The 24,710-nt window shown below is 30.0% G+C and overlaps 1 protein-coding gene across 1 annotated transcript in view; it reads left to right on the plus strand.

Annotated features, from left to right (window-relative positions):
- The first annotated feature begins 4,622 nt into the window (after nucleotides 1–4,622).
- The window catches only part of LOC129915383 (protein similar), a 186,455-nt gene continuing 166,367 nt past the window's right edge, over nucleotides 4,623–24,710 (plus strand). The window contains exon 1 of the mRNA XM_055994883.1: nucleotides 4,623–5,792. Coding sequence (XP_055850858.1) covers nucleotides 5,248–5,792 — 545 coding nt within the window. The 5' untranslated portion in view covers nucleotides 4,623–5,247. The remainder of the gene's footprint in view (nucleotides 5,793–24,710) is intronic.

The raw sequence follows: 24,710 nt of genomic DNA on the forward strand, positions 1-24,710 counted from the left end.
TTAAATGCAAATATTTAAGATTTTTTTCTGTCTGTTTGAAGTTTTCTTATCAATAAAAAGAAATGATTTCAAAAGCATCCCGCTTTTACTTTTAAGTGAACTGATTTTATTTTCTTTAATTTTAATTTATATAAACATCGACTCAGAAACAACCCTCAATGATGATGAGTGTGTTAAAGTAGAGACAACATGAATAAAAATGACATTGGTAAAATATACAAATTGATGCTCTTAGTAAGTGCATAAAAACAAGGCATAATTTATTTTGAATGCGTCCAACTCATGTTTTAATGGAACCTGAGTGACATTATGAAAACAAGAAAAAAAAAATACATATATGATTTACAATCATTTGTCATTGTTAGAATGCGAGAGTAGTTTAGTTGAAAGTTTTGTTTTTTTTTTTTTGTTGCTGGGGGACCTGGATATTAATTGACTTGAGCGAGGGAGCAATGTCCCGGTCATATTCTGTGACATTTGAATTTTGTGATAAGGTCAACGATGATGGCGCGCATTTCAATCAATGCATGGCTAGGGAATACTTCATTAGACCATCAAAGATCTGACAATTAGACATTTAAAAAAAAAGAATAGTTATAGGGTGGCCTTTATTTTCCATTTTTCTCTCAAATCAAAAGGATGATGCATTCTAAATTTACTTAAAATTATAATACTCCAAGAAATTCCAATAAGTAAAAGTTTTTCATTCATAAGCGCTCTGTTTTGTTCACAATATTTTTTTTTACAATTATTAATTTTTTTATTTTCTTTTTCTTTCAGGTGAGAAATGGGTTTGTACTAGAGATGCGCAAAACAGTTCCAAAGCCGGAACGAACATGGAACGGTTCTTTTTTCGGTCGGAACTAGAAAATGTATCAAAAAAAGAAATAGTATGAAATTGAATATTTTTTCCTTCTAGTTCCTGGAACTAGTTCCGCGGAACTATCAAGAATTTGAGTTTTTTTTCAGGAAAATGTATAAAAAAAAGAAATAGTATGAAATTGAATATTTTTCCCTTCTAGTTCCTGGAACTAGTTCCGGGGAACTATCAAGAATTTGAGTTTTTTTTTAGGAAAATGCACCAAAAAAAGAAATAGTATGATATTGAATATTTTTTCCTTTTAGTTCCTTGAACTAGTTCCGCGGAACTATCAAGACATGAAACTGGAACTATTAATGTAATTCCAAGTCCATGAGCATGATTCATAAGAGTGTAGTTGTGGTTTTGCTTTGTGAATTGTTGACGCTCAACTCGTTCGCATCCATGTGTGTTGGCTTTGGATGAGAATTCTATGACATGCGTGTGTGTATTGTGTATTTCAAACAGAGACATTTTCGCTTTCGTTTTGTTTCTTGTTCCTATTCTTCTTTCTTTCTTTTGTGTGTGGCTGTGTCGGAACGATGGAACTGTTTAAATTAATTTTGTGGAACGAGTGGAACTAGTTCCGAGTGAGGAACTAGTTCCAGGAACTATTTGGCTCCGGAACTACACATCTCTAGTTTGTATTTACTAAAACTCAAGAGTTTTATCAAAAGATTTGTCTAAATCAAGAAGATACAAAAAAAAAAAAACAGGAACAAAATTAAATAGCTCGATGAAAGAGAATTACCTGAAAATGACAACGAATACAATAAAACATAGTCGCCTATGATCTGCATTTCATTTTTTGCGAAATTAATTGCCGAAAGTGAAATTTGGTGTTCTCCATTTCACTTATTTACATTTTCTGATCGAAATAAAATCACTTTGTTTCTGTTCGTGCAATTTGTGCTTTTTTCAATGAATTTGCAATTTTAGGACAAAATATTATCAAAATTTATATTTTTATTGTTTTGTAATATTTATTTGTTGTTAATTTAGTACAAAATACAAAAATTAAATACATAAATACTAAATATTACATATGTATATTGAAAAAAAAATCATGTGTGCAATTCACACGTGGTAGAAGTGAAACCTTAAAACCTTTTTTTATTCCATCATCTTTAAATCTATTTTTTTTTATATGACATCCTATAGTAAATTTTATATCATCTGACAGCTTATTGTTTCAGCTCAAAATATTTATACCTATCGACCATGTCTATACAACATCTACGAAAAGAGCTAGAATTTTTTTAACCCAATCAGTTTTGATAAGTTGAAATTGGGCTTAATGATCTATATATCAATCAATTAATAACTAATTTATTCTTTTTCCCAACGTTTCTCCGCTTTTTCCGGCTTCATCAGTGTTTTCGTCAAAAAATCAAAACCACACCTAGAGAATTAACAGAATACATACCTGTTTGAACTATAATATCTGCGGTAATTCTAAGAAGAAATATTATTTAAAGTTCATACAATTTATACCAAAATTAACCTATAACTCTTGAATGCTTACCATTATATATTGTAAATTTCCTAAACACCTTGGAGTGTGTAGTTCCCCGAATTAATCTGTATAATACGAGCCGTTATGAATGAATTCTCTTTAGACTGTTAACATTTTTCTTCGTGATTACATACTTCTATTTGAAATTAATAAAAAATTATTTAAAAACTGTAAACATAACATAAAAGCAATATTAATTTTTTGAAGTGAAAACTTCTTTAGTATCGTAGTGATTTGAAACAATAGTGAATAGAATAAACTATAACTGTACAAAATTTTAATTAGTTTCATATTAAAAATTCTCAGATAACGGTGAAAAGATGTTCTTTTTCTAAACACGTTATATCTTTTGATCTAGAGCACGTACAAATTTGATGTAAATTCTGATAATATTACCTTTCATTTAATATATCACACATAACGGTACGTTCTCTACAAGTTACACAATCTTAAATTGAAGAACTTGAAAATTACCTCAAAACACCTGTCTAGATCTGTTGCCCGGAAGTACCGTAATCTCAGTTTGAAATTTCGACATGGTTTGGCTTTAAAAATTTCTTACTTTTTTTGTAGGCATGGTAGAAATATGATTGAAGCATCATATAAAAGGTGAAATTAAAAGCTTTCAGATGATATAAAATTTGATATACAATTTATAGGTTGTCTTTTAAAAAAAATATATTTAATTGTGTTAGAAGAGAAAAAAGATTGATTTTATTGATTTTTTGGTGAAAAGTGATTGGTTCAACAAATTCTAACTCTTTTGGTAGATGTTCTATAGACATGGTCGATATAAATATTTTGAGCTGAAACAATAAGCTTTCAGATGATAAAAATTTACGATAGGTTGTCATAAAAAAATATGGATTTAAAGGTGATGGAATAAAAAAAAATGTAGATTTTTTCGATTTTTTTTTCTGCAAAAATATGATTTTTTAAGGTTTCAATTCTACCACGTGTGAATTCCACACATGATTTTTTTTTATATTGGAAAGGGCCCAATTCCAAAAATTACCTTAAACTCAACGACAGAATTTTTAACCGTGTACCTACCTTCTATGGAAGTGACATCGAGAAGAAAATTCGTTAAAAGAGAGAAGGGGTGAAGGTACAAAAAAAAACGGTGGAAAAAAATGTGTTTTTTTAAGTAAATTTGAAATTCAGAATTAGTAACAAAAATTTTTTTTACAAAAATGGTACCCAATTAAACATGGTAAAACTGTTTCATTTAACACAAGCATCAAGCATCCAAGAAGTCAATAAATTTTTCTAAGGTGGAAATGTGTTTTTTTTTTTTGGGAAAATAAAGAAAATCTTTGATAAGTCCCATAAGATTAAAAATGTAAATTTGCCATGGGAGTTACAAACAAAGAAGTCGATACAAATTTTCCTTGTGAAAGGATGTTTTTTTGAGGTGTAGGTAGTACGTAATAAGTAATAATAATGGTACACTATTGAAATTCAGCAATTTTGTTACTTTTGAGATTGAAAACAAGAATCTAAGGTCTATAAAAATATCATGATTGAAAGGGTGTTTTTTTTATCGAAAAAAAAAAAATATTGGTCACCCTAATGAAATTTGGCAACAACGCCTTAATTTTTGCCCCTTTGGACGTAACCTTTGCCCCCTGGGAATCAGTACCTACTATAGATTTTGGTTCGAGGGTTTTGTGGCAGGCGTTTGTCAATGTACCCTATTTACTAATACTCAAAAGCTCAAAAAAAGCTCTTAAGCTTAAAAGATCTGTTTGAATTGTTAAGCGCGTCTAAACATTCCTATCCAAATTATATATTTATCTCATTCATTTATTTATCTCATATATTTATCTGATCATTTTTCGAAGAATTTTTTTGTTTTGTATACAAATACTTTAATTCCTCACTGATAACGCGTGAAAACATTCAAAAGTTTTTGTACTTTCATACTCCTACTGATAATGTTGCTTCTAAGAAAAATTTCTTTCCCCTGATGATAACTCATTTATGAAACTAAAATTAATAAAAAAAAATCACATAACGTCATTTACATTATGTATTTTTTTAAATAAATTTTGCACTTGTAACTCTGTTGCCACTTATTTTATATTATATCATTAATTTTGTTTATTTAATTAGTAACTTAAACACATGTATAACATTTTTTTAATTCATATCTTATCTTTTTGATTTTTTTGTATAGTCTTATCTTATTGTTATAGTATAGTCTAACTATTATACCTATACTTTTTTTTCAAGACTAATTTACTATAAGTCTTGGCATCTAATATTCAATTGTTCTTCACCATTCTTTCGACATAAGTTGAAGCTGTCAAAAAATAAAAAGATCGGCTTTTCGTGTTCGATTTAGCCGACCGACACGGCAACGATTGCTGACACATCACGGTTAACATTCCGTAAAAAAAAAGAATTGAGCTTTATCACTGACAACGAGTTACAAGATAATGCTGCACATTGACGTGTCCAGAGTCGGAGTGCTTTATTTAGTGTTAAAGTGAAAATGTGCCTCTGTCATATTAATATTGATAGATATTCAAAAATTAAGTCACTTTGCGATAAGTTCGAAATAGCACGGTGTAAAGAAGTTGATTTCGAAAAAAATTGTTTAAAATATAAATACACCAATACAACTGTAAAAAAAAATCGGATTTTCTAGTTATTCTATTACCGGCAGCAATACTTGATTAATTGTTGTCACAGTTGTTTGTTGGAGCCTCTTTAGTTTATAACTTTAAAGGCTTTGAAGTGGAACGGTTGTTGTCTAGACGTGAGTCGGTGTTGTTGGTTGACCTCGTATTGATTTCTTTGTTCAATTTAGTTTACAAGCAAACTAAAGTTTTTGTTAATTTTGAAATCGAAAATTTCCACAAAAGTCATGTACAACAACGGTAATGTCTGGGAGTCGTGTCGATTCGATCAGGACACCCAAGAATTGCTATTCTATGAAGATGGGGATCAGTTTTCGACGTATGATCCGAAAATCGCGATGCTTTCGAATTCGAATCTTTGTGTAAATGTGCCGGTTGTAGTTAATCAACAAGTTCCAAGCCCTCAATTTTTGACAGCTCCTAAAGAGCATTGTGTGAATTTTAATTCACCGTATAACCAACTGCCAACAGTTCCTTTAGCTTATACACCACCGCCCCTGCCAATGCTGCCAAATCATCAATTTATCTCATCTCAACCATCACCAATAATACCTCCACCGCGACCACCACCAGTGCAACAGTTTGGTTGTGGTGGAGGTATGCCTGTTGCACGTCAAGTTATTACAGCAGCACCCTATTATAACATTGAGTGCAGGGACGCGACTTTTGCACCCTGTCAAAATGTCCAACCTTGGACTTATGCTTATTGCTATGGATATGTTAATCAACAGCCCTGTCAGTTTACAGAGTTTGTTGATATCGAAGATTTTATGTAAGTTTTTTTTTGTTTGTAACAGTAAATAAGTAAAAGATATGTCAAAACAGCTGGATAATATATGTTAAACATGTTGGCATATAATTTATGGTATGCTAAGTCATTTTGGTACAAAATTTCTTCAAAATCTAGTACTTTCATCGCTGCCGGCGGTGTTTATTTGGCTATTAATTTATAGTTGACAACTAAACAATCCATATTTAATATGTCAATGGTTATACATGTGTTGATAATATTATTGATACAACACAATATCATAGCCTAGCACGTTTGTTTATTTTGTGGATTAAAGAAGAGTGCTGTTATTAAAAACTTATTATGTTCAATAATGCAATTTACTTATAATGCTACTGTATTTTTATTTTTATTTCGAGCAAAGTTCAACTTGGTAACCCTGGAATTGTGTTAGCATTCTTTCCCTACCTTCAATTATTTAAAAAAGATTTAAATCAACTAAAACGTACAATTGATTAGTCGCACTTAGCTTTAAAAAAAATCGAAGTCATATTTTATATGAAAAGATTGATTACAATCATTATAATTGATGTTTTTAATGGAAAGTGCTTTAAAATAATTGAAATTAACATAAATAATTTGTTTGATAATAACAAAAAAAAAATTGATCCAACGATTTTTTGTTTTTATCATTTCTACGTGAGTTTTGCTAAAATGTAATTATAGAAGAAAGAATTTAATTTTTTAATTATTATCATGACCGATATGCATTTTCGGTTCAAAGTTTTTTTTTTTCGTTTGTTTATAGCAAAAACATTATATAATAGATAGTGGGTGGGAATGACATATATCTATCATTATTAAAACATCGGATATTTACTTGGTATTTTGAAATTAAAATCATTTACTCTATTAAACTTTATACAGTGTTGGTATTGAATCGTGCCACAAAAATGGAAATAAAATCATTTTTTTTTTCTGGAATTCTTTCTTAAACAAATAAATCAACAATTGGAATGATGAAAGTCGTATTTGCATTTTGCGCTACTATCATGCAATGTAGTCAATAATTTCCGTTGTTCCATGGTGCCATCCCTTCAAATAGATTACCAATATAATGTTGGTAAGCGTTTTTTTTTGCCGAGCTTGAGACAATCACTCGAAGGTCTTACCATCGAAATCTTTGAATTCGGACAGTGGAAACAATTCTTGTTCTGGCTGTTTCCATACATGTAACTTCAAGCTTTTCGCTAAAAAGAAATCATAAGCCCAAACGAGTATCAGCAAATAGTCACAAATATCAATTTTGCAGTCCACAAAGATTTGAATTTGTTTTCTTATAAGGCTCAATAACAAGTACCTAAATTAAACCCCACATACTCTCCCAATTGCCTAAGATTTTGCTAGAAACTCTTTCAACTCACCATATTATTATGCTAGATAAGACCAACTTCGACACTTACACAGAGGTCTACTAAATAAGCAAATTTGTCGAATATGGAATGACGAAGAAGTTATTCCAGTTCGAGTCACACTGGGTGGTGCAATTTATTTATTGTCGGCCCATTGATTGATTGATTGTGATTTGGGGTGTAAGCTGTACTGCGACCTGTAAGATCTATTGTACCCCCCTATTAAGCTATATGAGTTAGTACCTCATTTTATAGCTCCTCCTCTAACCTAATTCCTTTCATGAAATTGATTATTTGGGGTATTTTCAAAGAGTGCAGTTTATCCTCTTCGACTTGGTAGCGACCCATGTGTTTAAATCTTTGGTGTATTAGTGCATTGCAACTACCCAGGATGTGATCCGGTGTTTCTTCTTTCTCGCTACAGAATCTACATGTTGCACTATTTACTAAGCCCAAAATATGTAGGTGCCTTCTTAACTTACAGTGGCCCGTGAGGAGCCCAGTGATTAACCTGAGATTGTTCCTACTTAGACTGATACATGATTTGAAACGCTCACGGTTGTAGTTCCCGAGAAGCATTTTCGCTTGTCTCAGTTTTTGTAGTTCTGCCCAGTTTTTTGCTCTCCTGGTCTCCTCGTCTAGTTTTATTTTATTTTTAATAACATTTTCTCCTATTCCGCAATACGGTTCGGGTCCCATTAAAGGGGAATTTGCTCCCGTTTTTGCTAGAGAGTCCGCCTCCTCGTTACCCTGGACACCAACGTGCCCAGGTACCCAGTGGAGACTGACTTTGTTTATTTTGCCAAGTTCGTTAAGTTTTCCTATACACTCCAATACTAGCTTGGAGTTGATTTCGTAGGATTTAAGTGCTTTTAGGGCAGCTTGACTATCAGACATAATGGCAATATTTTTATTTCGGTGATTTAATTCGAGGTTTATTTCTGCACATTTTACAATGGCATTTACCTCAGCTTGAAAGATACTTGGGGATTGACTTATAGGTACGGAGAGTTTGGTACTAGGCCCAAAGACGCCTGCCCCTGTACCTTCCGCTGTTCTCGACCCGTTTGTGTACCATTTGATGGTATTTTCTTTAAAAGAGTAGTTGATAGATTCACCTACCCAATCTTTTTTACTACTGAGATGTATATTGTAGTTTTTCACAAAGTTATAATTTGTGACCATTGCATCTCTTGGAAAGTCAAGGAAGTTTTCTTCTGAGGATCTGGACAGGAATTCTCTTTCTTTGTCGGCCCATACAATTTCAAAGAAAACTGTCGCACTTTTAAGGTCACTGGATGCGGTAATTTTTGTGCGGTTTTTGAAAAAAGATAGGTAGCTTTCAAAACCAGACCAACAAATATAAATGATTTTAAACAATCCATTTAACAAATGACTGTATCAACTCCTCGTTTAAAGTTTCAGGCACCAATGAGAACTATTTTAGCTTCATAATTTTAAAAATTAATTTAATAAACGAAATAAAATTGAATTATATTCTTAGTCCTGATTTTTCAATCATCAGTTAGACTATCAAACGAACAATTTCCTAGGAATAAGCTCTAGCTGACAATTGAAAAATTGGCCCTTAATGAAATAAAAAAAAAAAAAAACAGAATAAATTATTATTTATTTACGCATATCTCGAAAGGATGGACCCAATTTATTCAAAACCATATCCACAAATATTTCTTATCATTTAAGGGGGGAAATTCCTCTGGACAGCTTTTTCAATTATTTTTTTTTTTGGAAAACCGAAAGCATTTATTGAAATTTGGAAAAGTATACATTTATGCTATTATTGACATTATGAAGTAAAGATACAAAAGTTTTTGAAGTAAAACAAAAGTTTTTGAAGTAAAACAAAAACAAAATGGCGGCTCTACAACTCTTTAAAAGTGACGTCTACAGTTTGCGCCGTGCAATCCCAGGTCGAGAAAATTAGGTATTTATAATCAAAAAAGATTTTTTTTTTCCAATAAAACATATATTGCATGAACCTAAGTAAAAAACAGTGTAAAATAAAAATTAGATACCAAAAAAACGAAAAAACACAATGTTTTTTTTTTAATAAATAAACTGTTAAAAAAAAATATTTATTGTAAAAATTATATTGAACTTTTAGGTTCAAGCAATGGCCAATAAGTTAATTGTAAGTAATTTGCATCAATTTAAATCAAATGAAATTCAAGCTAACTGTTTTAAAAAAAAGTGTCTAAATTGAAAACTATCGAACTATAGCTAAATTTACTACTATTGCAAAAAACATTTAGTTTTTTTTATTAATAAATTGTTCCAAAACAGTTCAAAATTTACCGAGTATTGTATTTAAGCATTCAAAAATAGAGAGCAAAACGATTGCGTCAGTTTCGAATCTGAATGTTATGAGAAATTTCAATTATTGATACTCGTAGAAAATTTGATTTCAGACTGAGATAAAAATGCTTCAAAACTGATTATTACTGTTAATGGTTCAATTGATACAGAAAGATTTCTTAAAAATCAAAATGCATAATCGCAAATGGCGTGATAGATATATTTATGTATTTTGTTAGATGTATGAAAAGGTTCAATGTCCAACTTTTAAACTTGCTTATAATTTTGTAGCTCACATTTGCGATAAGGTATTAAAATTTGTTATACATCTGTTCGAATTATTGGATGCCATTTACTTGCTCCTTATTTTATGTATATTACTACTTAAACTTTGTGTTCAAAAAATGATTTTAGATGCTTAAACATTTTTCAAAAGCTTAAACTAGAGTGTTGAATGAAGGTCTTACAAAGAAGAATTTGTTGAAATTAAGGATTTCCACGAGCAAGTCAACAACTAGAAATTTGGATAAATACATTGAAAGATTTATGTCGTTTTCGATTGGAATCACTCAAGGATTCACTCATTCTGAAATCCAATAAAACAGTTTGAATCGCTTCCACTCAATTCTGTTTTTTTTTTGTGTTTGTTTTTCTTTGAAATTTAAAATGTCAAACATGGCATACGACTTGAAAAATAATTAATATTTAAATAAAATTGTACCTAATTTTTAACGAATAAATGGGAAATTCCTTTTGCAAAATATTTTAAAGGCATAATTTATTTGTTAGAAAATAAATTAACAAATTATTTGCAGAAAACAAAAAGAAAAATTGAATGGAAAACAGAAAAAAACAATGATTGAGTTTTTCTTTGACATGTAAGTATAAATGTATTAGTGCTTCTTGATTCGATTCTGATTTGAAATCGAGAAGAGAATTTCTCTCCTGAGAAGAGTTCTGGCTGTCATTTTCATGCCAATAAAACGGTATCAGAAGGCTTCTGAATGCTTCCGGACGCTTCTGGACGTCCAATCGAAAACGACGTTAGCTTTCACTCCACTGATCAAATTATCTAGTCGAATCGACCATTTAAATATTTACTAATATTATGGAGTTTTCGATTGGCTCTCCGGAAGCGTCCGGAATCATTCAGAAGCCTTCTGAAAGTGTTTTATTCGCACAAAACTGACAGACAGAACGCTTCTCTTCTCGATTTCAAAACAGAATCCAATCAAAAAGCACTAATACATATATACTCACATGTCAAATAAACACTCAATCATGTTTTTGTATTGTTTTTCATTCACTTTTTTTTTATTTTTTGAAATTAATTTGTTAATTTACTTTCAAAGAATTCAATTATGCTTTTAAAATATTTTAAAAACGTTCAAAAAACGAATTCCACATTAATTTGTTGAACATTAGGCACAATTTTCTTTTAATATAAATTATTTTTCAAATCCTATGCCATATTTGACATTTTGAATTTCAAATAAAAACAAACATAAACAAAAAAAAAAACAAAATTGAGTGGAAGCGATTCAAACTGTTTTATTGGATTTCAGAATGAGTGAATCCTTGAGTGTTTCCAATCGAAAACGACATTAACTTAAGGGCGTCGAAGACTGGATTTTTGTTTAAATTATTTTATTAAAATTACCTATGCTCTTAGTTTTAATTTGAGATGAACTCAGAAATAGGATTTCTTAGACAGAATTTTGAATAACATTTTTGTCTAAATTACAATGGTTGAACTTCATTTTAATAACGATCATTGTTACCAAAATATTTTATTGGACTAAAACCATCAAATAGTGATCAATAAAATTATAATTTTCCTTTTTCTTCTTTAAAAAAAGTTTTTTTTCCTGATTGAAATTTACGTAGATTGTTAACAAAATATTTTTCATCAATGATTACTGTTTTATTTTATTTTTAAATTAATTCTAATCAAAACCATATGCAAATTCTAAATTGGTTCTGAATAAACTAGATAAAAACTTACATGTACCTTGAAAGTTCTATTTGTTTACATAATTTTTTTTTTGTTGAAACCAATGACCTTGAGCTAGATTATAACTTGAATACTAATTTTGATGTAAACAATAATAATAAATTATGTTATTTAATATTTTCTCCGTTCAGTTCACTTCAATCATTTTTTTTTTTGAGATAACATTGTTTCTTTTCAAAGATACGAAATTTGTATCCAAGTGTGGTATATCAGGATTTCTTTAATGTGCATTATCAATTTTCGTTTGAATTTTTTTTTCCTCATCAATCAAAGTGAATTGTTTCTTGATGACATAATTAATAATTCTTTTTGACATGATAAATCATAAAGTATAATGAAAAATTCCTTTCTTCTTTTAATTTTTTTCAAACAATTGTGATTAAAAATATCTTGACAGACAAAAAAAATAACCCACGCGAGTATGGACAAGGAAACAGAAGCTGTCAACGAAAAATTTAAATAAATCACATCAAAAAACATTAACCGCCATAGGTCAAAAGTGATTGTGCCGAATTTTATTTCATTTACTTAAAATTGTGGCAAAGATTGAAAAGTTCATTTTCTTATCTAACAACAACTCATTTTATTATTTGAACATTTTTGATTTTTGTTTAACTATCAATTTGCTTTTTTGTATCTGATTTAAAAAAAAAATTGAGGTCATTTACATTAATTCATGCATTTATATTGTTTAACAGGTTTTATGTCTGCGAGCAAAACTACATTTTTGTGTGTGCTCATTGCAGTATTTTGATTTATTGGCGCCTTGTCTTATTTACCTTTTTATAAGATGATTATTTGAATTTCGACCATAGAGCATTTCATAATTTCGAAACTCAAAGTATCTACAGTAGGTAAAACTTGAGATTTGTAGAACATAAGATAAAGGCTTAAAATTTCGAGGGAAACATAAATGTGTCAACTGTTAGTTGAGCATTCCTGATAAATCCTTAAATTTTGCAAAGTCATAATTTTGTGATATTAGGAGAGAAAATGCTTTAATTTTTTTTTCAATTCATTCCTTTTATTTAACCAAAACCGAACTCTCTTTATTTTTCAAAAAAACATGACTTTGTTGAAAATCCAAAATTTATAACAATCCTAAAACTAAATAATTTTCTTCATTCATTGATTGAAACTGTACCCAATATAATAAGTTTCCTCAAAACTTTGAATGAGACTGCGAAATTGTAAAAACAGAGATTGAAAAGAAGTTAAAATTATTTTGGTTTCGTTTTTTTTATATCGGTCAATTTTATTTCAATGCCAAATTTGTCAATGAATCTTCCAGGCTTTCATTCATAAATAAATACCAATAGTTTAATGATAATGGAAAATAGTTTAATGATAATGGACAACAATGATAAAAGTGTCTGCAGGTATAGGGTATAGTTTTGCACTTGAGATATGTTTAAGATTAAACTCGAGATTTTAATATAATTAAGACAAAAATTTGTTTACAGGAAACAACACTTCAAAATAATAAAAAAAAAAACATACAAGATAAAATCTTTAAAACCATATAAAAAGTTTGAAAGGGTAAACCCGATCATAAACACACAAATGCCATAACCTAATTTCACTAAAGAAAATGTTGGCCTACGAGTATGATAATCAACAAGGATTTAAGAAAAGATTTTCTACTAACTCTATTAGATACGTGAGACGTGACCATGATAACGATTTTATGAGTGAGTCATAAAAGAACACAAATTGATATTCAAACCCTAAAATAGACTTGTCTATTTGCATAAATTTATAATAAACATAAAGACTTACAAGCATTTGAAAAACTTATAATTTATTCTGTGGTCGATGTTTGCTACAGGGTGGTTCAGAAAAGAGTGAACAATTCTCACAAAAAAAATAAAAGAACTTCTTAAAGAAAAATAAGATCTGTTCCAGGATTATAACCTTTTTTATTTGGTTCACCCTGTATAAAACATAAATAAAATACATAATACTAAACGTCTAAAAACTAAGAACTACAAAAATTAAATAATTAAAACCAATAACAAGTGTGTTTTCATTGGAATAAAATAATATTATAGTTATTGAATAGCCAAACCAAGAAAAGTTTTTAGCCTTGTTAAGTTTTTTTTATTTATTTTTTCCAATTTTAATTTTGATCAAACCCATCATATCTTAGATCTTTCACTTATTTAATATTTTTTATTCGTTGTGTCCGAAAGTATTTCAGAACAGAGATTGATCAAAGACACCAAACTATATGCGTATATTTTGTGGTTGTATTTGCTTTTTTTTTATTTTATTTTTAATTATTATCGAGGTTAACGACCGAATCGTACGATTTATGTTTTTGTGTCTCACTTATTTAATCATAAAGCATTTGTCTGCCAGATAAAAACTATCTTTTACACAAAATTGAAAATAAAAATAAACAAAAAAAAACAGAACCAGAAATGTTGCAAGATCAGGGCCGGACCTATAATGACAGAGTACTATGTTTAGTAAGGGCATAATTTTTGCAGAAGGTCTAGCTAATTAACATAAACATATCAAAAACGCTCTCGAATCTTATTGCTCTGAAATATTTTTCTAAAAAAACTAATTATTCATTTATTTGAAATCAGTTTATACAGGTTGTTCTAAAATAAAAAATAAGAAAAAGTTAAGGGGTAATTTTTGAGTATACCTATTCTAAAAAAAAAAGATTCCACAGCAACGCTCTATCTGCAAAATTGATACCACTTAGCAAGGTGGACAAACGACAGCAGTTTGAATTTTTGAAAAAGAATTTTTTATTAGGATTTTAGGGGATTTTGAATTTTTCAGTACAAAATTAGTTTTTGTATATCTCCTAATAGTAGGGAGGACAAAACTATGATTTTTGGTGTTTAGAAAGAGCTCAAGGTAGAAAAACGATTACAATTTATTTTAAAGGTCTTACTCTAAATTTGAACGTTTCAGACAATTTTTCATTTATAAGACTTCTTATAAAATAAAATGGACTACTCGGCTGGGATCGCACGTACTTTCTCTTATGATAAAACTGGATCATATCTTAAAGCTTTTCATGAAAAAAAATTAGAGAAAATTATTATTTAATTTTATTTAAGAATATTTCTGATATGTAATGTAAAAAAAAAATAAAATTTGTTTTTATAATTGAATCGTTTATTTTCAAAACATGATAAGTCCACTTTCGTTTCTTAACTGAATATGTTCTTGGGGGATAACCACACCTGCCTTCAAAATATGAAGCATCTACTAAGTCTATACAGCTAAGCGAACAAAATGTTTACTGTCAAAACATGTTAAAAGTTTCGGACTTAACATCTTTTGAGAATGAACAGCAACTTTTTTATGAGTAATTGACTACACATAAAGAAGCTGACTACTGACTCAAAATCTAAAGTTGAAAGCGTCTTTCAAGTAAAACAACTACTCGAAACATTATATTCTACTCCTAAATTCAATTGTTTAATAGACTGAAGCTTTTAAAAAAATTGTATATTCATTTTAAAACTAATTTCACATTCGTTTTTTTTCAAAGTAGGATGAGTCCAAAATCGTTTTTATTTTTTATCTTTTGAACTATCGGTCCAAAAAGTAAATACCAAACGATATTCTGTAGCTAGGTAAAAGTTCTACAAAACATATTTTTTATACATTTTTCTACACTTAACAAAAGAAAATAGAACGTTTTTTTCTTCTCCTGAAAAATTTGAAATCATGGACTTATCATGTTTTGAAAATAAATGATTCAATTGACGAAACACCGTTTTGAATGATTTTGAACACAAAATGTAGTATGCCATCTGATTTCTTGTTTGAAAAGGAATTTTATAAAAAAAATTACATTTTTTCAAAAAAAAAAGTTGACATGCCATTTTTAAGAAATAATTACCTAAGTAACACTTAAAAACGAAATTTCGAAATATTTCACTAAAAATTTTTCAAAAAGTTGATTTTTCAAAAAAAAAAAAAATTGAAGAAGGTTTTCCAAAAATTTGTTTATTGAAAATTTGCGTTTTAATCGCGTAAGTCGTGTAAGAAATATTCAGAAGCCAAAAAAAAAAAATGGTTCTATGACAGATACCGTTAGTAACGGTTCAAACAATATTTTTCTTATTTCAAAAGTTGGGTCTTATCTATAAAATTACACACACAAATTTTAATCGAAATCAAAATTTCCGTAGGTACCGTTAGTTTTGATCCTAAAAAAATTTCAATTTCTCCTACAGGAAATCACCTATAAAACTGTTAACTAATAAGTTTGAAGAAAATCGCTCAACAGGTTTAGACTGTAGAAAAATCGGTACCTCTAAATACTTTTGTTAAGGGCTCATGTTTTGACAGGATCAGTTTATAGGGATATAATGTGATGCATCAATAGCGGGGGTTTTAAGGACTAATTTTTGACAGAGTTTTTCACGCTTATTATCCAGTTTATCTCGTTGAAGAAGCAATCTTTTTTCTTGAAACTTGGTAGGTCTTAAGGGCTCATGATAAAGTTGAAGTTCTAGAAGTTTCAAGAAAAACTAATTCAAAATAGCTAAATTATTAACAGACAAAGACGGTGCCGTGAAATAACGCCGAGCGAAATAACGCCGAATTCCAAAATTCGGCGTTATTTCACTTTACAAAAGCGAAATAACGCCGAATTTCAACATTCGGCCTTATTGCACTTTGTCAAAGTGAAATAACGCCGAGTCCCAACTGAGAAATGAGGCCGAATGTTAGAAAAGTCAGCATAAGAGCAGACGCAAGTTAACCGGTATGTTACCCTTTTTCTTATTTTCAAAGGCATATAAGTCCCAAATTTATTTGGGCACAATGGCTCCCATACCAATTTGGGACTTATGTCCATCCCATCGAGGTATAGGTTCCAAAAAAGTTTTGGCTCTTATTTCTTATATGCCTCTTAATTATTCATTAACCTAGATAAGTTTCAAGATGCGATAAAAATGTGGCGCAGGGACATAAGACCCAAGGACATAACGCCCACTCTTTATTTTTGGGAGTTATGTTCCACTTGAGTGGGACGACATTTAATTTAAGAATTATATCCCACTTGAGTGAGACATTAGCCCAACATATTTTTTATTTAACTGGGACATAAGCCCCACACTTTTCGAAATATAAAATAATAATGTAGAATAACTTTTGTTCTATTTTATTCGCGTTTTGTTTCAGATTCTTTAAATGAAAAAGAAACTTTGAATACAACCAACCTCGCATGATAAGCGCGGGTCATTTTGAAAATTATCTCGCAAATAGGGCGGTCATCACAATACAAAGATAAGAAACGAATAAATCCCACCTGTTTTAATTGGTGGAAGGCAAAGCGGAAAAAAATTTGCTTACATGAGAATATATTTAATTTTCGGAACCCAAACGCGAAGCGGAAAAAAATTTTGCCCACGGGAGAATCAATTTTGATAGGCGTATGTGCCAATAGGGTGGGACATAAGTGCAAAATCGAATTTTGTAACTATCCCAAATAAAGTTGGGAAATAATTTTATAATTTGTGAATTCTTCGTTAGTGAGACATAACGTCCATCTTTTATTTGTGGGTCTTATGTCCAACCTGAGTTTGACAATTAATTTGGAACTTATGTCTCACTCAATTGGGACTTAAGTCCACAAATATAAAGTGTCCATGTCCATGGGCCTTATGTCCCTTTGCCAAGAATATGGCATTTCAATACCAAACTGACTACAGGTGGTTACATTGCAATTTTTCCTAAGCTCCACTTAGCAGGATTTGCCTCACCGAAAAAGTGAAATAATGCCGAATCGGCGTTATTTCACTTTGTCATTGTGAAATAAGCCCGAATGTTGAAATTCGGCCTTATTTCGCTTTTGAAAGTGAAATAACGCCGAATTTTGGAATTCGGCGTTATTTCGCTCGGCGTTATTTCACGGCACCAACAAAGACGGTAACGGAGAAGACTTGTACGCGTCTTCTCCGTTACCGCTTTATCTGTGAATAATTTGGCTACGAACATCAACTTTATCATGAGCCCTCTTAAGACCTACCAAGTTTCCAGAAAAACAAGATAAACTGGAAACAAGGTCAATATATGTTCTCCGGTACTTTGAAATGGCCGAGTTTTAAGAAATAAACTAAGTCTGGCTTGTTTTTATTTAATATTTCATTATAGCTATACCGAACATTTGATCACGAAATTTTTTATTATAAAACAAATGTTTCAGACCTTGAAATCTTTCACCTCTATCATTTTGACCCTTATGTTATTCCAAAGAGACTATTTTTGGATAAATTTGCTTTTTTCAGCTATTTATGTGGACTATATTACCTATGTATTTCTGCTTATTTCACATAAATCAGATACCAGAATAAGAATAAAATTGTCTTACTTATCGTAGTTTACTAACGAAGAAAAAAATAACAAAAATAATAAAAATTATTTAAATTATTTCTATTTTAAGTGGAGCGATTGAATATAATTCAATTTAAAAGTTCAAGTGACCTCAACTCCAAATTTATAAAGCGTTTCGCCCAGGTACGACAGTGGGCTCATCAGTTAGATCTGTCGTACCCTTACTAAGACGCCTTATTTTGGTCGATGTTTACCGACACTATATAAAACTCACAGCATGAATATACTGTGAATTCTAATATTCAAAGGGAATTTGTTTAAATTCAGACCTTAGAAAAATGTATGCGTCTTAGTAAGGGTACGACAGATCTAACTGATGAGCCCACTGTCGTACCTGGGCGAAACGCTTTATAAATTTGGAGTTGAGGTCACTTGAACTTTTAAATTGAATTATATTCAATCGCTCCACTTAAAATAGAAATAATTTAAATAATTTTTATTATTTTTGTTATTTTTTTCTTCGTTATTATATCAGCCTGACCACGGGCATACATTTTTCTAAGGTCTGAATTTAAACAAATTCCCTTTGAATATTAGAATTCACAGTATATTCATGCTGTGAGTTTTATATAGTGTCGGTAAACATCGACCAAAATAAGGCGTCTTAGTAAGGGTACGACAGATCTAACTGATGAGCCCACTGTCGTACCTGGGCGAAACGCTTTATAAATTTGGAGTTGAGGTCACTTGAACTTTTAAATTGTATCGTAGTTTACTCTAAAAGTTGTTATGCTTCCGAATCATAATCAAAATTAACAAAATACATAGGTACTCGTAATATTATGCCTCTCATTTTCATTTCGCTCTATAAGAAAAAAACTACAAATAAACACATTATTATTTTAATCAGGAAATTGATATTCTGAGACATCCTCACCATCAATCCAAAATAAATAAACAAAAACAATTCCAGAAAACGTCAATTAGCCATTGTTGGAGTCTATCTTGAACGTCATTCAAAGTTCGTAACAAAAAACTTGATACTAAATAAAAACAAAAAAAAAAAAAGATGTAAACGCTTTTGAATCTAACCAAAGATTAAACATGCTTCGAATTTCAATTAAACCACTCGAGGAATCAAATTGAATTTTTAAGCATTGTTTGTGGCCCATAATCATGTGCAATACAATGCCTCAGCCAAAAACTATATTGTTTGGTATACTAAAACCGCAAAATTTGCATAAGTATTTTTTTCACACTGTTCAAAAAAAAAAAAAAAAATGGTAGGTAGGTTAAATTTTTTGCTAACGATTTTTATCTAAAAAATTATACTTAAATGCCTGGATACGTTAACTGAAACGTCTCAAAATTGTCACTTCCGAATTCAACAACGTTGATCGTGAGTATTCTCTCATTTTAATTATTTTTTCTGGTTTTCCCATAAAAATTCAAGCATGTGTTGTATATTTTTGTTTGAGACTTTTCCATACTCCTCGAGAACATCTCGAAAAGTCAATGCACTTCGACCATTCAGGCCATTCTATGCGAACAAACTTTAAAACTTGGGCACAAAATAACACTGGATTGTCACGTTATTTTGTTTTGATCTTGCCTCCATTATGATCTTGATACTTTTATTCAAACAAATGCGCATTCTTAAGATTCTAATGAACCTGGGATAAAATTAGCTTTAATTATGCATGTGTAATGCAGTCGCAGGCGTATTTTAAAGAAGAGGAAGTAGTAGTAAAAAAAATATAATTGAAAATTGTATTTACTTTTGCATTATTGACTTTAAAAATTGTATTTAGCTATATTAAAAAATATAATTAATAAAATTATAAAATTTTGGAACCAGTCCTAAGTTTAGCTCTTCACAAAAACGAAATCACAATAATTTGTAACCGGAATAATATTTTGTTTACCCTTTTACAAATGTAACTTTTTTATTTTCATTCGAGTACCATATTTTATTTCTGTACTTTCTTGTCACATTTCAACCCTGACTCCTGCCATGATATTCTGGTTAAGGGAAAACAGACAGCGCATTATTTCCAATATTTTTAATGTGAACAATAGTGATTTAATTGATAGCATTTGATTTTGAGAGGGTGAATTTGATTTGCAAAAGTGTCGTTTGTAGAAGGGTCAACTTGATGTAAAAAAGGTAACGCATTAATATATTACACAGGTCTACAAGGTTTTTGGTGCCGAGACTATGATATATGCTGAATTCGAATCTGAAGTCAGAAATATCCTATCAGCTCCCGTTTTTGAAATTTTGAAACGGGAGCTGATAGGATATTTTTGACTTCAGATTCGAGTTCAACACACCCAAAACCTTCAGAAAAGTATATTTTGGTTCATGTGGAGAAGATCTTGTTAACTCCAAAAAAGTCAAAAAACGATTTTTTTCGAACTTTCTAACGGTAATATTTCAAAAAAGGGAGCTGATAGGATATTTCTGATATTTCAGATTCGAGTTCAGCACATCAAAAACTTATAGAAAAGTATATCATAGTCTCGGCACCAAAAAAAAAATTAAATTTTGTAGACCAGTGTTATGTATATGTTTGATGGTCCTTTTTGTCCTTTTTTTTGTCCCTAATCAAGACTTTTTGATAAACTTATCATTTGCCAAATATGACGTAAAACAGGTAATATTTGGAAGCCCTCAAAATTTTGATTAACTGGATTTACTTTCAAACAAAAAAGAATATTAGCTAAATAATTATATAATCTCACTTAAAATTTCAGAAAAAACAAACTATCCCTAATTATAGCAGGTATAGGTACTTATGAATTATGATTATTTTATTTATACTCTTAAGTGACTTATAAAAAAAAAAATTATCGCTGAGATTAAGATAAGTTGATACAAAAATCAAATTAAGGACGGACGTTATGTACAATAATAATTGTTAATTAAAAAACAATAAAATAATAAAGTTAAGAAACCGGATAACCATAAAAACTAAATACTTAAAAAAAAAAATGTCTACCTAAAGCAAAGCAAAAAAAACCAAAGTTGATAAGTGATCACTCTTTAGTTACATTCTATCGCCGGGCCGCACTAAAGGCCTTGGTCTTGTTTTGAATGGAATTGTGGAAGTATTTAGCCGACAAAAGTTGATTTTGGCTTAGATCAGTGAAGAGATAAGCGAAGAGATACTCAGTCTGAATTCTGAAACTATGCTCCCAAAAAGACAAGCTTTATCTCAAAGATTATCAAAATAGAAAGTTACGACAAAAATTTTTTTTTAATAAATCTGGTTTTCCCACAGACTACTTTTATCTATATAATCAAGTTAAGCAATCTCGGAAATGCTTACAAAGCAGAATTTAATATTTGTTTGTGCACGTCTAGTGATAAAATCAGAGATTTTAAGTGGTAACTTTTTTTATGATAACAACTAACACACAAATTTTAGAGAAAACATCTACATCTCAAGGCCTTTTTCTTAAAGATGAAGACAGAGAGTACGCTATTTTAACAGGAATTAATTAAAAAGTTAACTTCTTCCAATATTGCTAATTTAAGTCTTATTCGATAGATAAATGGACTAGCTATAACTGTTCATTCTAAATTGAGGTTTAAAAAATAAAAAACAGAATCGAAAAGCAAGTTTTCGAAAACTAACAAAAAAGGCCACTTTTTCCTTTATCCAGATATTCGTTTACTGGGTTTGTTTTAACGGATCGACTGTCAAAATTTTGCTATTTTATCAATATGTGATGTATCAAAATATAGTATTTGCTAATAAATTGTTATTATATTGAACTTTTGTGTATACATTTTAAAGTAAATTATGTTACTAGCACGGATTTCATATAAACCGAATGTTAGTAAGCTTTTAAAAAAAGGCACGAGTAGGTACACTTTAGAAATAATTTTAAAAGTAGCTAGCCTGTATGGCTTTTTGTTTTATTTTAAACTATGTCCTACAAAAGCAAACTTTTTTCGCTGTAACTCTGAAAGTATAGTGAGCAAAATATTCAAAAAAAATCACTTAAGATGAAAAAAAAAAACGAGTTGAATGTTTTCAAATATCGTTTTTTTTTATTTGCATTAACATTTTACTTTCCATATTTTGTAAAAACAACTTTTGTTCGCGTCCAATGACACCATTTTCGAATTTGATGCGTTCAAACTTCAAAGAACTCATTTTTTTTTGTTTATTATCAATAATATCTGTTGTAAATTGGAAAACCTTATTTAACATAATATTTCGTTTATTTTTGTTGCTGTTCTTAATTTAGTGTCTGGTCTGTTGTACCATAAAATTATCATTATTACATCATTCGACATCATCTTAATGCCCTTAACTGCAATTTTAGACTATTTTGAGAATTTCTATAATTAATTCCAGCTAAAATAGCGTTCAAGTCCACTGTGCGGCAAGTTGAAACTCATCTGTGAGATCCATACAAAAAGAGAGAAAATCGGACTCAGTTTCATGACTTCGTGCTCAATAGAACTTGTTCTTGTTTTGCAAAACATTAATTTGAACACTTTTTTAGCAGCTAGAATACGTTAATTTTCGATTCTAAAACATCCATGTGCATCGACAATTTAAGATCTAAACGCCTTTACTTTCTGAACAAACGTCAAAATTTAGCTTTTCATCATAAGCAATACATAAAAAAAAGGAAATAAAAAAAAAAAATAAACAAAGCACACAACACATCTTACCATGAACAGGGTATGAATACCAAACACGCAATTCACCCGATTTAAATTAAAAAAAAAATACACATTACGTAGGTATATTTTCATGCAATATTTACTTTTAACTTACTACAGTTCACAGTGACAAAATGGTCAATCTTATGATTTCGTCCAATGAGCGTACCAATCTTGTATAAAGATAGATGAGTAACCCTGAAAATGCATGCCGATTAGAGATAGCCCTTTTAATTTTAGGATCCACAGAGTTTTTCTTCGATTTTCTCTTCAAAAAGCTCGTTGTTGTCGTTCTCGTAGCTTATACCGACCAAAATTTATTCCCGGTTGTATTCTAGGGACATAATGGTTAGGAATTAGGTTCTAGAATCTATTAGGTCTTTGGACATATGTAGGATCTTTTCCTTTTCGTGGATTCGGGTCAGAATTTCACCAGATTGCTTGCTGATACATAACATAAGGTATTTCCCATATTTGGAATACCCCAGGCTGCTTTTTTATAAAAAAGTTCCTCCTAGCGAGTTCTAACCAGATTTCCCTGCGGTGCCATGCCGAAGACACAAACTGTTTCTTTTCTTGCAGATCGGATCATTCAAAAAAAAAAAAAATTTGCGTTCAGAGGTATTATAAGAAAGAGGCATTATAGAAAAGTATATCAAACAGAGAACAGCTTTAAAAATGGTTTGACCTATGTTTTAGCACAGATCACACCTACACAAATGCAGCTAATAGTTTTTTTCTGACTTCGGATTCGATATAAGTACCTCAAAAACCTTCAAAAAATATATTTTAGTTCTTGTGCAAAAAAAAGTTTAATTTTGTTGACTAGTATTATCATTGTAGCCAACCAACATATTGAATTCGTCAGGATAGTTTTGGGGGTACAAAAAAACTTAATGCACCAAAATGTAGGAAATTTAGAGTTGTACCAAAGTTTTTATGACAACTTTTTCGCTCAGACGAATTTAAACCGAAAAAAAATGTAAAACTCATGATCATCTTTTTATACCTACTGATTTTATACTGACAAATCAAAAAAAAAAAATTTATTGAATACAAAAATTAGAGGGAATAAGTTTTTCTACATAACAAGAAGAAAAAAATCAATTCTACGATAGGTAATCAGGAACCGAGAAAATAAAAAAAAAAACATTTTTTAAAATGGCGGCCAAACCACACATTTTTGGGATAAAAAAAAATATTTTTTTATGTTTGTCTCAATGTGCATCTTTTCCAAAAATTCTCAGATGACCCATTTTCAAATCCCTGTTTCATGTAGTATCTGTTGGGTTTCTTTTTAGAAATTTTGAAAAGGCATGCTTATGCCAGTAACTTAAAAACATTTTCTGAACCAGATCAGTTACATCAATTTTTTTTGCCATAAATATCATGTGTATTAGGGTGTGTCAAAATGCTAAAGTATGGAATTTTCAAATATAATAGCTTTTAAAAGTTGCATTACTTATCAAAAATAAATCCTGCGTTTACAATTTTGATTTTAATTAATATCTTTGGCTCGCTCAAAATATATAAAGAAATTGAATTTTTAGAGATTTTTTGAATACAAAAACAATTATATTAAATATATATCTTTATAAGAAAAAACTTTTAAGCTTATATTTGTCGGAATTGAACACTTAGTAAAGAAGCTGCGATATAATATGCGAAGAAAAAAAATCGTTTTTTCCTAACAACTTCAACCGATTTGAGCGAGCCAAAGACGAACGATATTATGATTTTTTTTAACATATTATTAAACCTTAGACCCTAATAAAACTTTTGACCACTATAACATTGCAAAATTAGGGTACTTTTTTTCGGCCATACAAAACTGACACACTTGTCAATGTCTTCTTTTAGTTAAAATATTAGAAATGACAACGAAAAAGGGGACTGTTCTCTCTAAAAAAGGATACATGGCCACACTGAAAATAATAAATTTCGTAAAATTACGAAAATCGTTTCATACACTACATTTTCGTTGGCCCAATGAAACTTTCGTTGGCTCAACGAAAATATGTAATTTTTCGTAATATGAAAACCTTCATCAATTATTGAAAACGTTTCATACACTTTTTCTCCCTTTTTAGTGCCAAAAAAATCCAATTCAATGAAAAATTCATCAATTAACGAAAAATTTCATACTCATTTTAAAGAATAAAAATAAGAATTTTTTCCTTACTTTATCAAAGTTTTAATTAAATAACGAAAAAATTCATTAA

Source organism: Episyrphus balteatus, chromosome 3 (assembly GCF_945859705.1).
Source record: "Episyrphus balteatus chromosome 3, idEpiBalt1.1, whole genome shotgun sequence".
Lineage (NCBI taxonomy): Eukaryota > Metazoa > Arthropoda > Insecta > Diptera > Syrphidae > Episyrphus > Episyrphus balteatus.